An 18,697-nucleotide genomic window follows, 5' to 3' on the forward strand; every position below is an offset into this window, starting at 1 on the left:
ATCACTAGCTGTCAGAGAGATGCAAGTTAAAACCACAGTGAGATACCACCTCACACCTGTCAGAATGGCCATCATTAATAAATCAATAAACAAGTGCCGGTGAGGATGTGGAGAAAAGGGAGCCCTCGTATACTGCTGGTGGGATTGCAGACTGGTGCGGCCACTGTGGAAAACAGTATGGAATCTCCTGAAAAAATATTAAAAATGGAACTGCCTTTTGACCCATTGATTCCACTGCTGAGAAATATACCATAAGAATCCTGAAACACTGATTCAAAAGAATTTACCCACCCCAATGTTCATAACAGCACTATTTACAATAGCCAAGTGCTGGAAATAGGCTAAGTGCCATCAGTAAATGAGTGGATCAAAAAACTGGGGTACATTTACACAATGGAATACTATGCAGCACAAAGGAAATGCCTACCTTTTGTGACAGCATGGATGAAAGTGGAGACTATTGTGCTAAGTGAAATAAGTCAGTTGCTGAAAAAACATACCATATGGTCTTACTTACAAGAGGGGTCTAATGAACAAAATAAACTAGCAAGCAAAATACAAGCAGAGACATGGAAACATGGAACAGACTGACAGAGGTCAGAGGGGAGGGGTCGGGGTAATGGTGGAAAGAAGGGGAAAGGACTAGTTAAAACATGAATGACCCATGGACACGACAGCAGTGTGGGGATTGACTGGGAGCACCTGCTGGGCCGGGCGGGGAGTGGGGCAGTTGTAATAGAATAACAACTTTAATGTTGAAATGACTAAAGGATTTGGAATATTGTACGAACGTAATGAAAAGCAGTAAGGTTTGAGAAGACTGACTCCAATTTTCAAAGACATTCTGTGGGTAAATGCTATCAGACAGCATCGCACACTGCAGAGAATGTCCATGAAGGTAAGAGTCAATGGATGTGGCAACTTCATCGTTGTCTTATTTTAAGAAATTGCCACAAAGATTCCAATCAAGATGGCAGCATAGGCAGATACGACTCTCCTCTTTGCACCACCATAGAATTACAATTAAATTGTAGAACAACTATCACTCAGAACTGTCAGAAATCGAGTTGAATGGAAGCCTGACAACTATGGAATTGAAGAAACCACATCCATCCAGACTGGTAGGAGGGGCACCGATGCAGAATGGACTGGTCCCACATCCATGTATGGTGGATAAAACTTCAGGGGGGATATCTCAGGAGTGAGGGGTCCCAGCCCCAAATCAGGCCCTGCATCTCAGGGCTCCATTGCCAGGAATATAAGTCCCTACAACTTCTAGCTGCAAACACCAGCAGGGATTGAGTTGATGGAAGAAACTGCTAGAGCCCCAAGCAGTTCCTCTTAAAGAACCCACACACAGACTGACCTATTCAGACTCACTCCCTCTGGGATCCGGAGCCAGGCAGGAGGCTTGAGGGGTACCAGTGGTGTTCAGAGGGAGGCTGAGGTGTTTGTTATCAAGGCAAGCAGAGCCATTGTATGTTTTCTGGTCCTTATCCCACAGAGCCAGCAGACTGGTGCAGTATTTAAGATTCCATCAATCTGGCCAACAGTTTGACCTGCCTTGGAGTTCCCCAGAAGCCCTGCCCCACCCAATTTACAGGCCCACCCAAGCTGCTCTTCCGTATGAACAAACAAGCAACAGGTGGCCTCAGTGAGCAGCAGCCGGCCTAGATTCACAGCTTGGCTTCACCTAGACATCTCCAAGCCCAGCACAAGTACCAGCCATCTCAGATTGCTTTGTAACTCAGGCAGGGTGGCCCCACAAAACATAGGTGGGGGCTGATCTTGGCCTGCCCTACCTGGGGAAACCCCAGGGCCAGTGCACCCATTGGACAACTACAGACCACATCGAAGCACCACCACCCTGCTACTGCACAACTGATCCTCCACGGAGGGCAGAGGTTGGCAGTCAGTGGTCACAGCCAGTCCTTACAGCTGAATGACCTGGCTAAGTCCCTCCCATTGACCTGCCAAGAGCAACCAAAGCTCAGCTACAAGGGGAGGGTGAACTCAGTCCATACAAAAGGCACACCTCGACTTCCCAGCTTGAATGATAGGGGACTGTGCCGCTGGACCTTACAGGACACCCACTACATTAGGCCATACTACCAAGACATGGAGTCAAAGCAGCTCTACCTAATACATAGAAATGAACCCAGGGAGGCTGCCAAAATGAAGAGAGACAAAAAAACATGGCCCAAATGAAAGAACAGATCAAAAGTCCACAGAAAGAGCTAATTGAAAGGGAGATAAGCAATCTATCAGATGCAGAGTTCAAAACATTTTATAAGGATGTTCAAGGAACTTAGGAGCTCAGCAGCATAAAAAATATCCAGCCAGAAATGAAGGATACACTAATTGAAATAAAGAACATTTTACAGAGAAACAAAGAATGGATGAAGCCAAGAATGAAATCAATGATTTGGAACATAAGAATGCAAAAAACAACCAATCAGAACAAGAAAAGAGAATCCAAACAAACAAGGATTGTGTAAGCAGGATGTGGGACAACTTTAAACAATCCAACTTCAATTTAGCAATTTACTTCATAGGGATGCCGGAAGAAGAGCAAGAAATTGGAAATCTATTTGCTAAAGTGATGAAAAAAACTTCCCTAATTTGGTGAAGGAAATATACATGCAAGTCCAGGAAGCACAGAATTCCAAACAAAATGGACGCAAAGAGGCCCACACCAAGACACATCATAGTACAATGCCAAAGGATAAAGATAAAGAGATGGGGAGGGGGGTTGCTGTGGGGGAATGGGGGAAGAGGCCAGGGGACTGAGAAGTACGAATAGGTAGTTACTGAATAGCCTTGGGGATGTAAAGTACAGCAGAGGAAAGGGAGGGGCGAAAGAACTTACACTCAGGACCTTGAACATGAACAAGGGTGGGGAGGTTACCTGAATTGGGAGGTGCTGGGCGGAGGGGAGCAAGGGGGACGAAATCAAGACAACTGTAATAGCATAATCAATAAAATGTAATTTTTAAAAAATGAAGAAATTGCCACGGCCACCACTGCCTTCAGCAACCACCCCTGATCTCTCAACAGCCATCAACGTGGAGACAAGACCTTCCGCCAGCTAAAAGATTACCACTCACTGACGGTTCAGATGATGGTTAACTTTGTTTAGCAATAAAGTATCTTTAATTAAGGTATGTACATTGTGTTTTAGATGTAATGCTATTATACCCTTAATAGACTACAGTATAGTTAAAATGAAACCTACATATACTGGGAAACCAAAAAATTTATGTGACTCCCTTCTTTGCAGTATTTGTGTTACTGTGTTGGTCTGCAACCAAATTACAACTAAATAATAGGACAGAATTGAAATCGAACATAGTGGTCATGTTAATGAGGATTGTCTCACCAATTAAAAAATTTTTCAAAAGGGCTCAAAAATCAAAACTCAACTTGATTATGTATAAAGGCCCTTAAAACAAAGAGAGATGGACAAATTTATAACAGGCAAGTAAACTAGTAAGGAAGCAGCAGTGGTAATGGTGATAACCGAAAGTACAAGTAAAACCCAAAAGCATTGTACAAGACAAAGGAGGACAGTTTGTAATGCTAAAAACCACACTTCACAACGAAGGTAATAGTTATAAATATACACCAAATGAATCAGCAACAATCTTGTATAAAGCAGGAACTAAAAGATGTAAGTAGTAAAAGGAAACACTAAAAATAGAAGACTTGAACAGCACAACATAGGTGTAATGGACAAAAAATTGGGGTACAAGATCTAAATTTAAGAAGGCAGATGTTCAAGTATATCCATCACTACCCTATAATAACAGAAAATGCTTTCAAACAGTATTCTCAAAAATTGTTCACGTATTAGGAAAACATCAGTAGGTCCCATACAGAAAACAAAAGCAAAAGGGCACTTAGACCTTGAAATTTAGAAACCCTTTTATAATTTAGAAACCCTTGTACAGCAGGTCCTAGAATGACATCGTTTTGTTCAACATTGTAACATTAATGAGGAAAAACACGGATTCCCTGCTGAGTTTGCACATCACGCCAGGTGGATTGGCGTGTCTAAATAGCCAGAGTGAATGTGGGTGTGCCCTGCAGTGAAAGGGTGTCCTGTCTGGACTTGGTTCCCGCCCTGTGTGCTGCAGCTGCCAGGACACTGCAGACACCCTCCACCCGGAACTAGAATAGTGGGTTGGAAATTAATTATTCTCAATATATGTGTAGCTCACATTTATTTCACTGTTTAATATTAGAATTGTTTTGGGACTTCAGAAGTTTGGTGGTGTTTTTGTGAACAGAAATAAGCCACAGGAATTTAAATCTTGTTTATATCAATTAGCCTGTGGTAACGTTGGTTTTGTTATACATAGTTTCACTTAAAGCCCCAGTTTCCAAAAACCTATCAACAACATTAAATGAGCACGTATATACCAAAATGTTAGCAACTCTATTGTAGTCAAATCCAAATGGAGAGTGGATAAATATATTGATAAAGTACAATATTACAATTAAAACTAATAAACTGTTTACACATGCAGTAACATGGATAAATCTTAAAAACTATGCTGAGTAAAATCACCTATAAAAATGTCAATACAATTTTACCCCATATGTGTAAAACCTTAAATATTAACAAAACATGTACAAAATTTAACCCATGGTGCTAGAATGCTTCTAGGGAGAGGAGAGGGATATATAGACTGGGAAAGGTCATGAGGTAGCTTTTATCAAGTGACAGAAAAGCTCTGCGTCTTGACAATGTATTTAAAGTGATGCCTTAATTTTAAAAAAGAAAAGCTTAACTTTGGAGTTAAAGGAGAATACTAGCAAATTCCAGGGTTTCTCAAAAATGGTAATGAAATACTGTTTCCATACCTGTGGAATACATAAAAAGCAGTGAGCAGTGGGAAATTTATAGTCAAACACCTGTTTAATTTTAAACAAAATTTAACTGAGTAATTTTTAAAGATCTTACTGGCTTTACTCAGCAATTAATAAATTGCTTAGCTTCCAGTCTCTCAAGAAAAGAGCTCCAAAGATAGATTTTTATAGACCAAAGTGAGCCAGGAACAAGGAAGTTAAATTGGGCATTTGCTGATTGGTTAAAGCAGGTTATTACGTCCCTTAATAGAGCAAAGGGAAATAAATCTTAGAGCTGGGTCAGGTAACTTGTGCTGAGCAGGTAAGTGCTGATAGGTTGACCTTGGTCTGCCCTTTCTGAGAGACTGGAATGTAGAAACTTGATTACAAAGTTTGGGTTTGCTGATGTGTGGTTTATCATGAGCAACTTCATCTTGAACCAAATCTGGTTACTTTAACATAATAAAAATGAAAGTAAGTTCCTACTAAGAAGGGAAAACACAAAGGGAGTAAGATTAATGAGTTAAAGAACAGGAAAACTATCAAAACGATGCAGTGGGGAACATTTCACAAACTATATCACTGGCTACTTTAATCAAGGGAGAAAAGAGAAAAAAATATACAAAATAAGAAATGGCAAGGGGAAAATAACAATGCAGAGGAAATTGAAAAAAGTCATATGCAGCTATTTTGCACATTTCTCTGTGAATAAATTGGACACACACAGCAGCTAGGTCCTTTTGAGGGGAGAAGGGGGAGGGGAGAAACATCAGTTTGTTTTTCCTTTTATTTATGCATTCATTGGTTGATTCTTGTATGTGCCCCGACCAGGAATCAAACCCCACAACCTTGGCATATCGAGGATGTTTTAGCCAATTGAGCTATCTAGCCAGGGCTAAATCTTCATTTCTAATACCATTCCCCACTAAAAAAAATCCAAGTGTCTTGGGAGAAATGGTTGATTCCAGGGCTGGAATAGGAACATGAGTGTAAGATAAGCCTGGACTATCGTGTTATATCAGAAAGTAAGAAATTGTTGTTGTTTTTTTTTTTTTTAAATGACAGGAACATGTCAGACTGACACAGGAGTCAGCTTGATGGGGCTCCCGCTGGCCAAATTTGGGACAGTTTGAGCCCTCAAGTAATTCAGGGCAATGATGAATTATAAGCCACTGAACCACTGGAATCAGTGAATTGGTATCCACATATGAAAAAGAAGTATATTTCTTACACAAGGGTGCCAGTTGATGAATATGGGAGGAATTCTGGTGTTGGAAAATCATAAAGATTTGGGCAAGAATCTACATATGCAAAACACTGGGGTAGAATTTTTGATCCAAATATTTGCGTAGTCTTTAAATGTCTCCCCATAGATTCGTTATTAAAAAGAGGGGAAATAGAAAGGAGAGCCAGACCACACCTAGACCAAGTCTTTAAACTTAACATCACCAATATGATGCAGATAAACATCATGTAATCTAGTATTGCTACCTGAGGAAGAGCACCAGTTGTATAGTATTTCAACTGGGGATGTACGGCCTGAATCTAATCATGTGAAAGCCTCGAATACATAATGAAATTTTGTTTTAGGAAAGAAGAGGAAAGCTGTGTGGAAGTATTCCAAATAATTTGTGTAAGGTTTTAACTACAAATATGGTTTCTTTGCCTATTCAGATTATTACGGTTATTTTCCTATTCAAGTAATCTGTTCTTTTATGTGTGAGGTTTGGTTTTGTGTCTTTCACGAAATTTGCCATTTCATCTCAGTTGTCAGATTTATTAGCATAAGGTGGTTACTAATATTCTTAACTTTTTAATACCTGTAGGACCTAGGGATGTCACCACTCATTCATGATAATGGAAAATTTGTGTCTCTTTTAATCTCTGATTTGAGATTTATCAATCTTGTCTTCTTAAAGAACCAGTGTTTGCTTTCATTTCTTTTTTTTTATTTCATTGATTTTCACTTGGAGCTTTGAATATAAATTTTCTGTTAAGATTTTTTTTTTCCTTTAGAAGTTTAAAGACACTACTTTTATTAGTCTCACCATTGAGAAGCCCAGTGATTTCCCAGGTCCTTTCTCTTTTGATGTGGCATAGTGTTCTTCTTGAAACTTTTTAGTATCTTTAGTATCAGAGTTCTGTGATTATTATGATGTACCGTGGTGTAGATTTTAAGTCATTAAACCGGGTTTGCATAGTCTCAATACAGAAACTCTGTCTTGATCTTGGATATTTTTGTTGTTGTTCCTTTAAATAACTTTGCCACCATTTGCTTTGTCTTTCTTCAGTATCTTTATTCTTTGGATTTTGGATCTTCTGAATTTAATTCTATCTTTTCTATTATGTAGCTTTTCGTCATGTATACACACATACTCACTTTTTGAACAATTTTTTCTTGATTTTACTATCAATTTATTGAATATATTATTTTGCCTCTATTTTTAAGTTGCAAGATCTGTTTTGTTCACTGATCACTGATGGTATCACCTATTCTCACATTTCTGATGAATTAATTTCATTTTTTGAAGTTTCGCTCCCAGCAAAACAGAATCCTTTAGATTTCTTTTTTTCCTGAAGATTTATTTTGGTCTCTCAACATTGTTAGAGGCCTTTCTCAAATGATTGGTGGTCCTTGCCTGTTTGTTCTTATTTAAGGTTAGTTACTAAGGAGCTGTATGGACTGCATGAGCCTGAGTTGGGCATGTTGACTAGTGAGATTCACTGTGGTGATAGGTTACTTTTTAAATCTCTGGTTTCTGCAATTTTAGTATGATCTCTTTAGATGTGGATATCTTTTCATTGTGCTTCATATATATTGTAGTTTTATCTGTGAATTCTACTTTCACTATTTCTGCAAAATTTTCAGCCAGTTTCTCATTCACCTTCCCTTTCTCTATTCTCCTTATGCTCTCCTTTGAGAATTCTTTTAAAAATATATTTTATTGATTATGCTATTACAGTTGTCCCAGTTTTTCCCCTTTTGACCCCCTCCTCTTGATACCACCTTCCCTCCAGCAATCCTTGCCCCCTTAGCTCATGTCCATGGGTTATGCATAAAAGTTCTTTGGCTTCTCCATTTCCTTTTGTTAACATCCCCCTATTTTGTGCCTACCAATTATGCTTCTTAATCTCTGCACCTTTCCCCACACTCTCCCCCTTCCCCCTCCCAGCTGATAACCCTCCAAATCATCTCCATATCTATGATTTTGTTCCTGTTCTGCCTGTTTGCTTAGTTTGTTTTTTTATATTCAGTTGTTGATAGTTGTGAATTTGTTGCCATTTTTATTTTCATAGTTTTGATCTTCATTTTCTTAAATAGGTCCCTTTAACATTTCATGTAATAATGGCTTGGTGATGACGAACTCCTTTAGCTTTAACTTGTCTGGGAAGCCCTTTATCTGACCTTCCATTCTAAATGATAGCTTTGCTGGATAGAGTAATCTTGGATGTAGGTCCTTGCTTTTCATCACTTTGAATACTTCTTGCTAGTCCCTTCTTACTTGCAAAGTTTCTTTCGAGAAATCAGCTGCCAATCTTATGGGAACTTCTTTCTAGATAATGATCTGCTTTTCTCTTGCTGTGTTTAAGATTCTCTCTTTATCTTTAACCTTTGGAATTTTAATTATGTGTCTTGGTGTGGTCCTCTTTGGGTCCAAATTATTTGGAACTCTGCTTCCTGCATTTGTATATCTGCTTCCTTCACCAGATTAGGGAGTTTTTGTTTTGTTTTGTTTTGTTTTGTTTTTTCACTATGTTTTTAAGTAAGTTATCAATTTCTTGCTCTTTCTCTTCTCCTTCTGGCATCCTTATGAATCAGTTGTTGGTACATTTGGAGATGTCCCGGAGGGTCCTTATACTATCCTCATTTTTTTCCTAGTCCTTTTGTCTTCCTGCTGTTCTGGTCGAATGCTTATTTCTTTCTTATGTTCCAAATTGTTTATTTGAATCCCAGCTTCATGCCCATGAGTGATGGTTCCCTGTAGATTGTCCTTTATTTCACTTAGTGTAACCTTCATTTCTTCCTGGGCCTTTTTAATTTTGTTGTGCTCAACAAGTTTTTTGAACATCCTGATCACCAGTGTTTTGAACTCTGCATCTGATAGGTTGGTTATCTCTGTTTCAGTTAGTTCTTTTTCTGGGGTTTTATCCCGTTTTCATTTGGGCCATGTTTCTTTGTCTTTTCAATTTGGCAGCCTCCCTGTGTTTGTTTCTGCGTACTAGAGCTGCTTTGACTCCCTGCTTTAGTAGCATGGCCTGTTACAGAAAAGGCACCTATAAACCGTGTGGGGTGGAGCCTTAGGTAATCACCTGGGCAGGGCAGTCAGCTTCACAGCACTGTGTCTGTATTGGGGGAGGGCTCAGAGAGGGGACAGTGCTGCTGCCTGGCTTCTGGAGGTTTCCTGGCAGTCGCCTGTTTCCAGTCACTTTACCCACTTCCCGCATGCAACTGGAGCCGTTCCAGCTGTTGCCTTTGTGGTGAATCCCAGAGAGGGTGAGTTTGCATACGCTCTAAGTCTGTGCGGGGCCTTTAAACTGAGTCTCTTGAAAATCCAGAGTTTTTTCCACCACCCCAAACCCCACTGGTTTTTACAGTCAGTAGTTATGGGGATTTATCTGCCCTGCGCCAGAACCCTGGGCTGTGCAGTCTGGCCTGGGTCTGGTATCACTCATTCCCAAGGTATCCCTCCTGATTTTTATCCACCATAAGTGAATGTGGGATCGTGTGTTCTCCTGCCTCTGCACCATACTGCACCCTTCTCTCTGCCTGTTTCCGCAAGTCCACCTCCATCTTGACCAGAAGTCCCTCCTTTGAGAGTACTTATTAGACATTTTTTAAAAGATTTTATTTATTTTTAGACAGAGGGAAAGGGAGGGAGAGAAACATCAATGTGTGGTTGAGTCACATGCACCCCCTACTCAGGATCTGGCCTGCAACCCAGGCATGTGCCCTGACTGGGAATTGACCCAGCGACCCTTTGGTTCTCAGGCCGGTACTCAGTCCACTGAGCCACAACAACGAGGGCCTTATCAGGTACTTATTAGGTCATTATATTCTATGCTCTTTCAACCTCTTGTGTTCCTTGTCCTGCTTTTCTTGGCAGTGTTTTGGGTATTTTCTTAATGTTCACCTTCTATTTCCCTATTTTTTTACAGCTATGTCTAATCGCTGAAATCTCCTGTTTATCCCATCTATTGACGTGTTTTGGTATTTTAAAATATAATGGTTATATTTTTTATTTACAGAAGTTACATTTGGTTCTTTTTAAATATGCCGGATTGCTTTTTATTCCTTTGCTAATTTTTCAGTAATGTTTTTATTACTTCTTAATAAGTTTTTCTATGGTTATTTTATATTCTGTCTCTGGCAGTTTCAGTGCCTAACTTCACGATTCCTGATCTCTTTTTGCTGACACGTGCTTGTGGTAGATTGCATATCATGTGGTTGATATTGAATGTGCACTAAATCTGTGGGAGTGGTAAAAGGCCTGAGTTACAGGTGATTATTTTCTGAGGTGATTTAGGATTGCTTCTGCTGGGTGTCAGGGGGTACTAGTATCCTGGAACTAGTTTGATTTCGTGACTGTAGCGGATGGTAAATTATGACCTCAGACATAATCAGGAGGGCAGGCTATAATTATTACATAATCTCAGAGAATCCACTCTCCCCAGAGCATAGGCCGAAAAGACTCCCTTTAGGTCCCCTTTGCATGCAGATTTTTTTCCCTACTCACCTTCATTGAAGTTCCAGCCCCCTTGGGGGTTTTGATTTGATGCTGGAGTTTCCTGTTAAGCTCCCCGACAGCAAGTAAATGGTAAGTTTTATGTGGGATAAATTGATTACAGTTTATATAATTAGCTAGTATTCTATCCTAAGAAAAAATAGTGAGTGAGCAACATTCCCCAGCTGGAATACAGCTTCTCAACTAGTGTGTCCTGGATTTTGTGTATGTCAGGATATTCATTCCTGCAGTATTTGGGATAATCAGAGACCTCAGCCTGGGTGCATGCAGGGGCATGTTCTCCTTATGTTGCGTAGATAATCATTTTCTGTGTGTGTACTGGGACCTTGAAAAGGTCAGAGAGCACTTCTCTAGAACGTTAGTCCTTGAAGATTCTTTGGGAAGGACTGCACACTATGTATCTCTCTTTATCATAATGTTCATAGGCATACTAAAGGCTTAAAGAAGGCTTGAGCTAAGGAAAATTTCCAAAATGCATTTAACCACAGTACTTTTTAAAATGTTTATAATCTGTAATTATTGAGACAAAATCGTAATCATTGACTCCCTGAAATTTCAGGCTTATATTCTCTGAGAAGTAGAGTCAAAATAGATGTGCTGGCATTTAATGGTCAATAAATATGTATTAGCTGCCAGCCAAGCTCTCTGTAAAGCAGACAAGCCTGTATGAAAACAACAGATACTAGAAATCATCTCTGCATGCTGGTAGACTGTACGAATTTATTAGAAATTAGAATTCTAGCCAGTGTTTATTAAGTGTGCATTTCAGTCACCGTGATAAATATTTCTTAGTGGCTTTCAAGGGCTCCTTTCATGTGGCCGCTCTATCCTCCTCCCGCCTCATCTCCCACACCTCTTCACACTGCGCCCCAACCACACTAGACGTTCCCTGGGCCAAATATGTTCCACTCTGAAAAAGCCTTTTGTCTTGTTCTTTCCTTTGCCTAGAACATTGCAGCAGCAGATACTTAAATGACTGCCCTTTTTGTCCTAATGGTCTTTTCTCACCACTACATCTCAGTTGTCTACCCCTGCCTTAGTTACTCTGTCATCAAATGGCCTTGCTTAGATTTCTTCCGCCAGTAGGCTGTCGCCTTTGTGAGAACCACGGATCTTGTCTGCTGTCTTTAGCCTGTCACTATGAGACACACAAATACTTGATAAATAGTTGTTGAATGTTGCATGAATAAGGAATAATCTCGTAACGTGCCCAAGTTCACAGCTAGTGAATGGAAAAAATAAGTATCACCTCTAGGCCTTTCAGAATTCTGTGTTCTTAGCATCACTCTTTACCTAAACAAGGACTGTCCCATTCTCTGCCATCTTGTTAGGCTTTTCTTATGGAATTGCCTTCTTTATTCTTTTTGAAATCTTAGTGGTAGTAGATATTGATTCTCTGAAGATAGATTTAATTTATAGAAATACTTGAAAAGTTACTCAGAACCAAATCTGCTAAATAAGATGGGTAATCAAGCTAGGGAAAACTGTTGGAGATGAAATAATTACCTAAGTGACCACAAAAAATGGGATTTTTTTTATTGTTTGCTTTTGTTTTAATGGGGACTAAATGAGACTTCTAGAAGAAGAAGAATAAAAAAAAAATGTGTAGAGACTCCCAAGGAACTTCATAAAAGACAGTGTTCGCTTGGATATAAAATATTTCCATTGTGCAGATTGAGAAACTGGTTTTGTCGCTTTCATAGTTAAATGAGTGAAAATCAGTTTCCCATTCATTGCAGATGTTTAATGCTAAATACTTGAAGATGACAGTGTATTCAATAAAAGTGGATGGCTTTATATTGTCAGGGTCTGGACAACAGATTTCAGCTTTGTTACTGGTCTTGTTAACTTAAGCTAGCCAGAAAAGAAATTGTGCAAGAAATATAAGGTGATATAAAAAATATTAAAGCAAAAGAATAGTTTGAGAGGTTGTGGAGAAAAGGGAACCCTAGTGCACTGTTGGTGGGATTGCAGACTGGTGCAACTACTATGGAAAACAATGTGGAATTTCCTCAGAAAACTAAAAATGGATCTGCCTTTTGACCCAGCAATTCCAATGCTGCAATTATATCCTAAGAACCCTGAAACACCAATCCAAAAGACCTATGCACCCCAGTGTTCAGAGCAGCACAATTTACAATAGCCAAGTGCTGGAAGCAACCTAGGTGCCCATCAGTAAATGAGTGGATCAAAAAACTATGGTACATTTACACAATGGAATTCTATGCAGCAGAAAGAAAGAAGGAGCTCCTACCCTTTGTGACAGCATGGATGGAACTGGAAAGCATTATGCTAAGCGAAATAAGCCACGTGGTGAAAGACAAATACCATATGATCTCACCTTTAACAGGAACCTAATCAACGAAACGAACAAACAAGCAAAATATAACCAAAGACACTGAAATTGAGAACAGGCTGACAGTGAAGGAGGGGAGAAGGGAAGGGAATTTCAGGGGAAAAGGGGAAGGGTTTGCAGGAACAAGTTTATAAAGGACACATGGACAGTAACAAGGGGTGGGGGGTGAAAATGGGAGGGAGGTGAGGAGTGCTGGGGTGGGTGGGCTGGGATTGAGGAGGAGGCAGAAAACTACTTGAACAACAATTAAAATTTTTTTAAGTGTAAAAAAAAGCAAAAGAATAAAAATAGGTGCCAACTCTAAAGATCCTTCAGTTGATAATACTTTCTTGACTTATAACTCACTACATGTTTAATGATGGTTTGATTTTATTTTTTTATTTCAAATATTTTTTCGGTTGTATTTTGATTTTCTTCTTGCTAAACTTAAAGGTTTAGAATTTATTTCACGAAAGGTTTCGATAGTGGTGTATTCATTTTGGGGGCTATTTTTGTGGCCCAAGTGAAGGATTTTTTGGAGGAACATATGAGTAGCATTCACTGCAGAAGATAGTGTCTTCATGCTTTTCCTTTGAAAAGGAAATATATTTTGCTTGAGATAATTGGGTTTTTATAAACCATTGTTTATTTTAAAAAATGAAATAGGATTTTATGTGTAGAAATGTTATCTTGTCTAATTTTTGAAATGGCTACTATCTAAAAATTGTCCCTGATACTTAAAAGTCTCAATCCTTTCAGAACTCTTAGAAATACTTTTTTTTTAAAGCATTTATATATTTCCTGGATGTTCTAAAGTATTATAGTCTAGATCAGCAACTTTCAACACATCTCATGGCACACATAAATTAATTACTAAAATTCTGCAGCACACCAAAAAGTACATTATATTTTTTGCTGATCTGACAAAATATAATTTTTGTTGATTTACTCTCCCCCACCCAAGAAAAGTAACTACCTACCCTTTTTGTTCCAAAATTACTTTTAAAAATCAAGTGCCTGCACTCGTGTATAAGGATTTCTGGTACCAAGAGTTAACCAGTCAGACACAACCTTATTATACACCGTGACCAATAGGATGCAACTCTGTCATATGACCTATACATTTTTGGTTCAAGTTAGGGCATTCACACTGGACAGCCATTGTTGTGGTGGCTGTTGTCATTTTTTGTTGTTGTTGTTGAACAGTTGAAGGGAAAAGAAGTCAGTGCCCCAATGAAACAGGTATTACATGTTTTAAAAATTCCATGGCATACTAGTTGAAAATTGTTGGTGAGGTATTTGCAGTTTTAGAGATGAAAGGCAGATTAAGAAATCATCTGTTACGTGTATTTCAGTAGTTTTTTAATCATCTGGTCTAATCTCTTATAGAGAAGTGCCACGCCTGGTTTATGGCAAAACTTGAATTACAGGATGATCTGCTTCAGTCAATGTTCTTACCATCATTATCGTTGTTCTTACTAGCTAACATCATAGCTAATGAATTTAAGCCTCAGAAGTGGAGGACTCCATTTTGACACAAACATTTAGCTTTCCATTATAAAATAAAAGTATCACTTCATAGGACTAGATTTTCATTTTTCAAATCTCATTTACCAAAATCTGAACTCAGGTCTTTTAGGGGGTATGTATTAGGTCTGTGTCATGTATTATTCATTTCTTCTTCTTTTAAGATTGAACATTCTTCACAGTCCGAGAGGAAAAGAAGAGACTGGTTCGGGATGTTTGACGGCTATGATAGCTGCAGTGAGGACACAAGTAGCAGCTCCAGCTCTGAGGAGAGTGAAGAAGAAGTTGCTCCTTTACCTTCTAATCTCCCAATTATTAAAAACAATGGACAAGTCTACACATATCCAGATGGGAAATCTGGCATGGGTGAGTATCCAGAGCTCAGCCTTCAGGTGGACAGCCTTCACCTGTTTACAGCTTTGTGTAAGGGTATGTTTTTATTGCATTTCTTCTGTCGTTCCCCTTCCTTAGAATTTTTATAACAGAGGACATCTTTATAATGCAATTTGAAAAAAACTTACAGTTCCACAGTAGATCACTGTGTTTGTGTTTGAGCTCTATTTTGTCTACCTACCATTTCCTGTTGGAAAGCAAGTAGAACAAAATGAAAACAGAAGGCTATTGAGAAACTTAATGTAGACTTGAATTTTGTAATTAGATAATAAAACCCTGTGTGATTGGCCTTGACTGGTATCATCCAGTGGGTTGGGCAAACCTGCAAACCAAAAGGTTACCTGTTCGATTCCCAGTCAGGGCACATGCCTAGATTGAGGTCCAGGTTCCCGGTTGGGGTGGGGGAGTGCGAGAGGCAACCAATTGATGTTTTTCACAGACATCGCTGTTTCTGTCCCTCCTTCTCTCTCTCTCTCTTCCCCTGTCTCTAAAAATTTTTTTTAAAAGATTTTTATTTATGTTTAGAGAGGGAAAAGGAGGGAGAAAGAGAGGGAAACATCAGTGTCTGGTTTGATTTTTCAAACCAAAACCCTTTGATTTTTATCATATGAACTAATAAACCAATTAAACCAGCCTTGTGCTTTTGCTGTTGATTATTTTTAAAACAAGACCATAAGGCTTTGAAGCTCTTCAGATAACCTTTTACTTACTCAATTTGGCTGTCTTAAAAATATTTTATTCCTATTTCTGTCATATACTGTTAAGTGCTGTGTTGTATAATCTTTCAGGGTTTGTTTTTTTAATGGATATTTTAAAAAGATTTTATTTATTTACTTCTTAGAAGGAAAGAGAGGGAGAGAAATATCAAGGTGTGGTTGCCTCTTGCACACCCCCAACTGGAGAACCTGGCCTGCAACCCAGGCATGTGCCTTGACTGGGAATCAAACATGTGAACTTTTGGCTCCCAGGCCAGTGCTCAGTCCACTGAGCCACACCAGCCAGGTCTAATCTTTCTGTTTCATGTCACTTGCAGATTTAATAATAATGCCTGGTAAGTCCTGTTCTAATCTTTTGATTTAAAAGTTGAGCAGCACACAGCCTCACACAGAGTCCTGCAGACCATATCAAAAAATGTCACTTCCTTTATCAGAACCCATTAGGTGTGGTCATCCAACCAGTTAACATCTACCAAGGTGTCTCCCACTTCAGTTTAAATCTCTCAGTCCTTAATGACAAAGCTACATGACAGATTTTACAAATGTGCCATGATTTGGTTACAACATACTAGTCTGATAATCTCATCACAAAAGGATATGAGGTTTATCAAAGCTTTGTGTGTGGCAGACTCTTGTTTTAAGAACTGTGGAGATTACTTTCTAGTCATGGGAATTCTAGTTTGGCATGTTTAATTCTTGGCAAAGATATACAGTCCCCTTGGGATCACAATTTTTTTACCTACATCACTAGCCTTTATAATAATCAGTTCTACACTTTTTACAACCTAAAACCATTTTTTTCTCCTCTTAGACATCATTTATTCATCTGTCATCTTCTAGAACCTTACCCTTTTCCCATAATTTTCATAGACTTATAAACACCCGTTAGACTACGAGGCCCTCAAGTTTTAACTGTTTGGGTAGAGATTTGATCCTACTCAGGCACTTAAATTTTTTTCCAATTTTATTTCTGTTCATCTTTTTTTCCTCCAATTTTATTGAGGAATGATTGACAGATGTATATATTTAAAGTGTACAGTGTGATGATGTATGTATATTGTGGAATGATTACCAAGATCAAGCTTATTATAACTCAACCATTACCTCATGTAGTAAACTTCGTGTGCGTGTGTGGTGTGAACACTTAAATTCTACTCTTACCAACTTTCAAGTATATAATAGTGTATGATTAACAGTAGTCACCCCTATTGTTAGATCCCCACAGCTTATCCTTTTTATAACGGAAAATTGGAAACCCTCTGGCCTGCATCTCCCTATTTCCCCCTCTCCCCAACCTCTGGCAACCACCATTCCATGAAGTGGGGTTTTTTTGTTTTTATTTTTAAGATTCCCCATATAAATGATACCACACAGTATTTGTCTTTCTCTGTCTGGCTTACTCCCTTTAGCATAAGGCCCGGTAGCTTCATATCCCACGTTGTCAGAATGACAGGATTTTCTTCTTTTTTTTTTTTTTTTAATGGCTGCATATTTCATTAAATGAATAATATTCCATTTGCTATAGATGATATATATGTATATCACATTTTCTTCATCTGTCAAAGGGCATTGAACGTTTCCATATCTTGGTTATTATGAATAGCATGGCAATGAACACTGGAGGGCAGATACCTCTTTGCGATACTAATTTATAGCCAACTATTGAGAATGGCACAAAGAACACACAGTGGGGAAAGGGTAGTCTCTTTAAAAATAGTGCTGGGGAAATTGGATATCCACATGCAAAAGAATGAAACTGGACCCCACTCTTACACCGCTCACAAAAATTAACTTGATATTGGGGTGTCCAGCCTTTTGTCATCTCTGGGCTACAGTGGAAGATGAGTTGTCTTGGGCCACACATTGAACACACGAACACTAATGGAAACTGATGGGGTGGGAAGGTTTCAAGTAAATTTACAGTTTTGTGTTGGGCCACATTCATGGCCATTGCTAGACCACATGCAGCCCTCGGACCACGGGTTGGACACCCCTGAAAGACTTAAAATGTAAGACCTAAAACCATGAAACTCCTAGAGGAACCAGGGAAAAAGCTCTTGATGTTGCTCTTGGCAATGATTTTTTGGATGAGACACCAAAAGCATAAACAAAAGCTAAAAGAGACAGTGGGACTACATCAAACTAAAGAGATTCTTACACCAAAGAAACCAGTAAATTAAAAAGGCAACACAGAATGGGAGAACATGAGATAACTGTATATCTGATAAAGAGTTGATATCCAAAATATATAAAGAATTCATGTAACTCAGTAGCAGAAAAGCAAAAATTCCAATTAAAAAATGGCAAAGGACCTGAATAGACATCTTTCCAAAGAAGATATAAAATGGCAGCTAGGTACATAAGAAGGTGCTCAACGTCACTAATCATGAGGGAAGTACAGCTCAAAGCCATGATGAGATAACACCCCACACCCATCAGGGGGCCTGTTACTAAAAAGACTACAAGAGATAACAGGCATTGACATGGATCTAGATGCAGGGGGCTCCAGCCTGTGGGCTCCATGCGGCCCAGATGGCTGCAAATGCAGCCCAACTGAAAATCCTAAATTTACTTAAAAGGTTACGAGATTTTTTTTGTTTTCATCAGTGTTTGTATATTTACTGTGTGGCCCAGAGTTGCCAAAAGGTTGGGCACACAGAAGAGAAAACCCTGGTGCACTGTTGGTGGGAATGTAAATTGGTACGGTCACTATGAAAAACAGTATCGCTATTCCTCAAAAAATGAAAAACACAAGGACCATATAATTCAGCAGTCCTACTCCTGAGCATATATCTGTTCATCTCTTTTGAGCTTCAGTTCTTGTGACCTTAGTTCCTCCATTCTGCCGTTGAGATTATGGTCCGTTACTAATGTACAAAAGAGGCTCGACAGGCTCCCACCACTGCAGTATTTTAAAGGCTTACGCAACAGTTCATGTTAGTCCTCAGTTGTGTCCTACTTTTCAACTCTTGTTTCTAATCCTTTCAAACAGCTCATAATGTATATGAAAATTCCTAGCACCTGGTAAGCACTAAGGAAATGTTGGTGCAATCCAACTTAAATGTTTGTCTCTTGACCCTTTTTTAAGCCTGACAGATCTTCTGGAACTCCTAGCCAAGGAAGGCATCATA

General features: G+C 39.0%; 1 protein-coding gene across 15 annotated transcripts in view; it reads left to right on the forward strand.

Moving 5' to 3' along the window:
* The window catches only part of MBTD1 (mbt domain containing 1), a 68,750-nt gene that overhangs the window by 12,550 nt on the left and 37,503 nt on the right, over positions 1 to 18,697 (forward strand). For 10 of the 15 annotated variants that reach the window (XR_004904899.1, XM_036033722.1, XM_036033721.1 and 7 more), the window contains 2 exons: positions 3,058 to 3,161; positions 14,622 to 14,823. Coding sequence is in view for 14 of the 15 variants with exons in the window: in XM_036033722.1 (XP_035889615.1) it covers positions 14,670 to 14,823 (154 nt within the window). In the remaining variant the exon portion in view is untranslated. The remainder of the gene's footprint in view (positions 1 to 3,057; positions 3,162 to 14,621; positions 14,824 to 18,697) is intronic. The other 5 variants (XM_028521058.2, XM_028521061.1, XM_028521057.2 and 2 more) reach the window with 1 other exon arrangement.

Source organism: Phyllostomus discolor, chromosome 8, assembly GCF_004126475.2.
Source record: "Phyllostomus discolor isolate MPI-MPIP mPhyDis1 chromosome 8, mPhyDis1.pri.v3, whole genome shotgun sequence".
Taxonomy (NCBI): Eukaryota; Metazoa; Chordata; class Mammalia; order Chiroptera; family Phyllostomidae; genus Phyllostomus; species Phyllostomus discolor.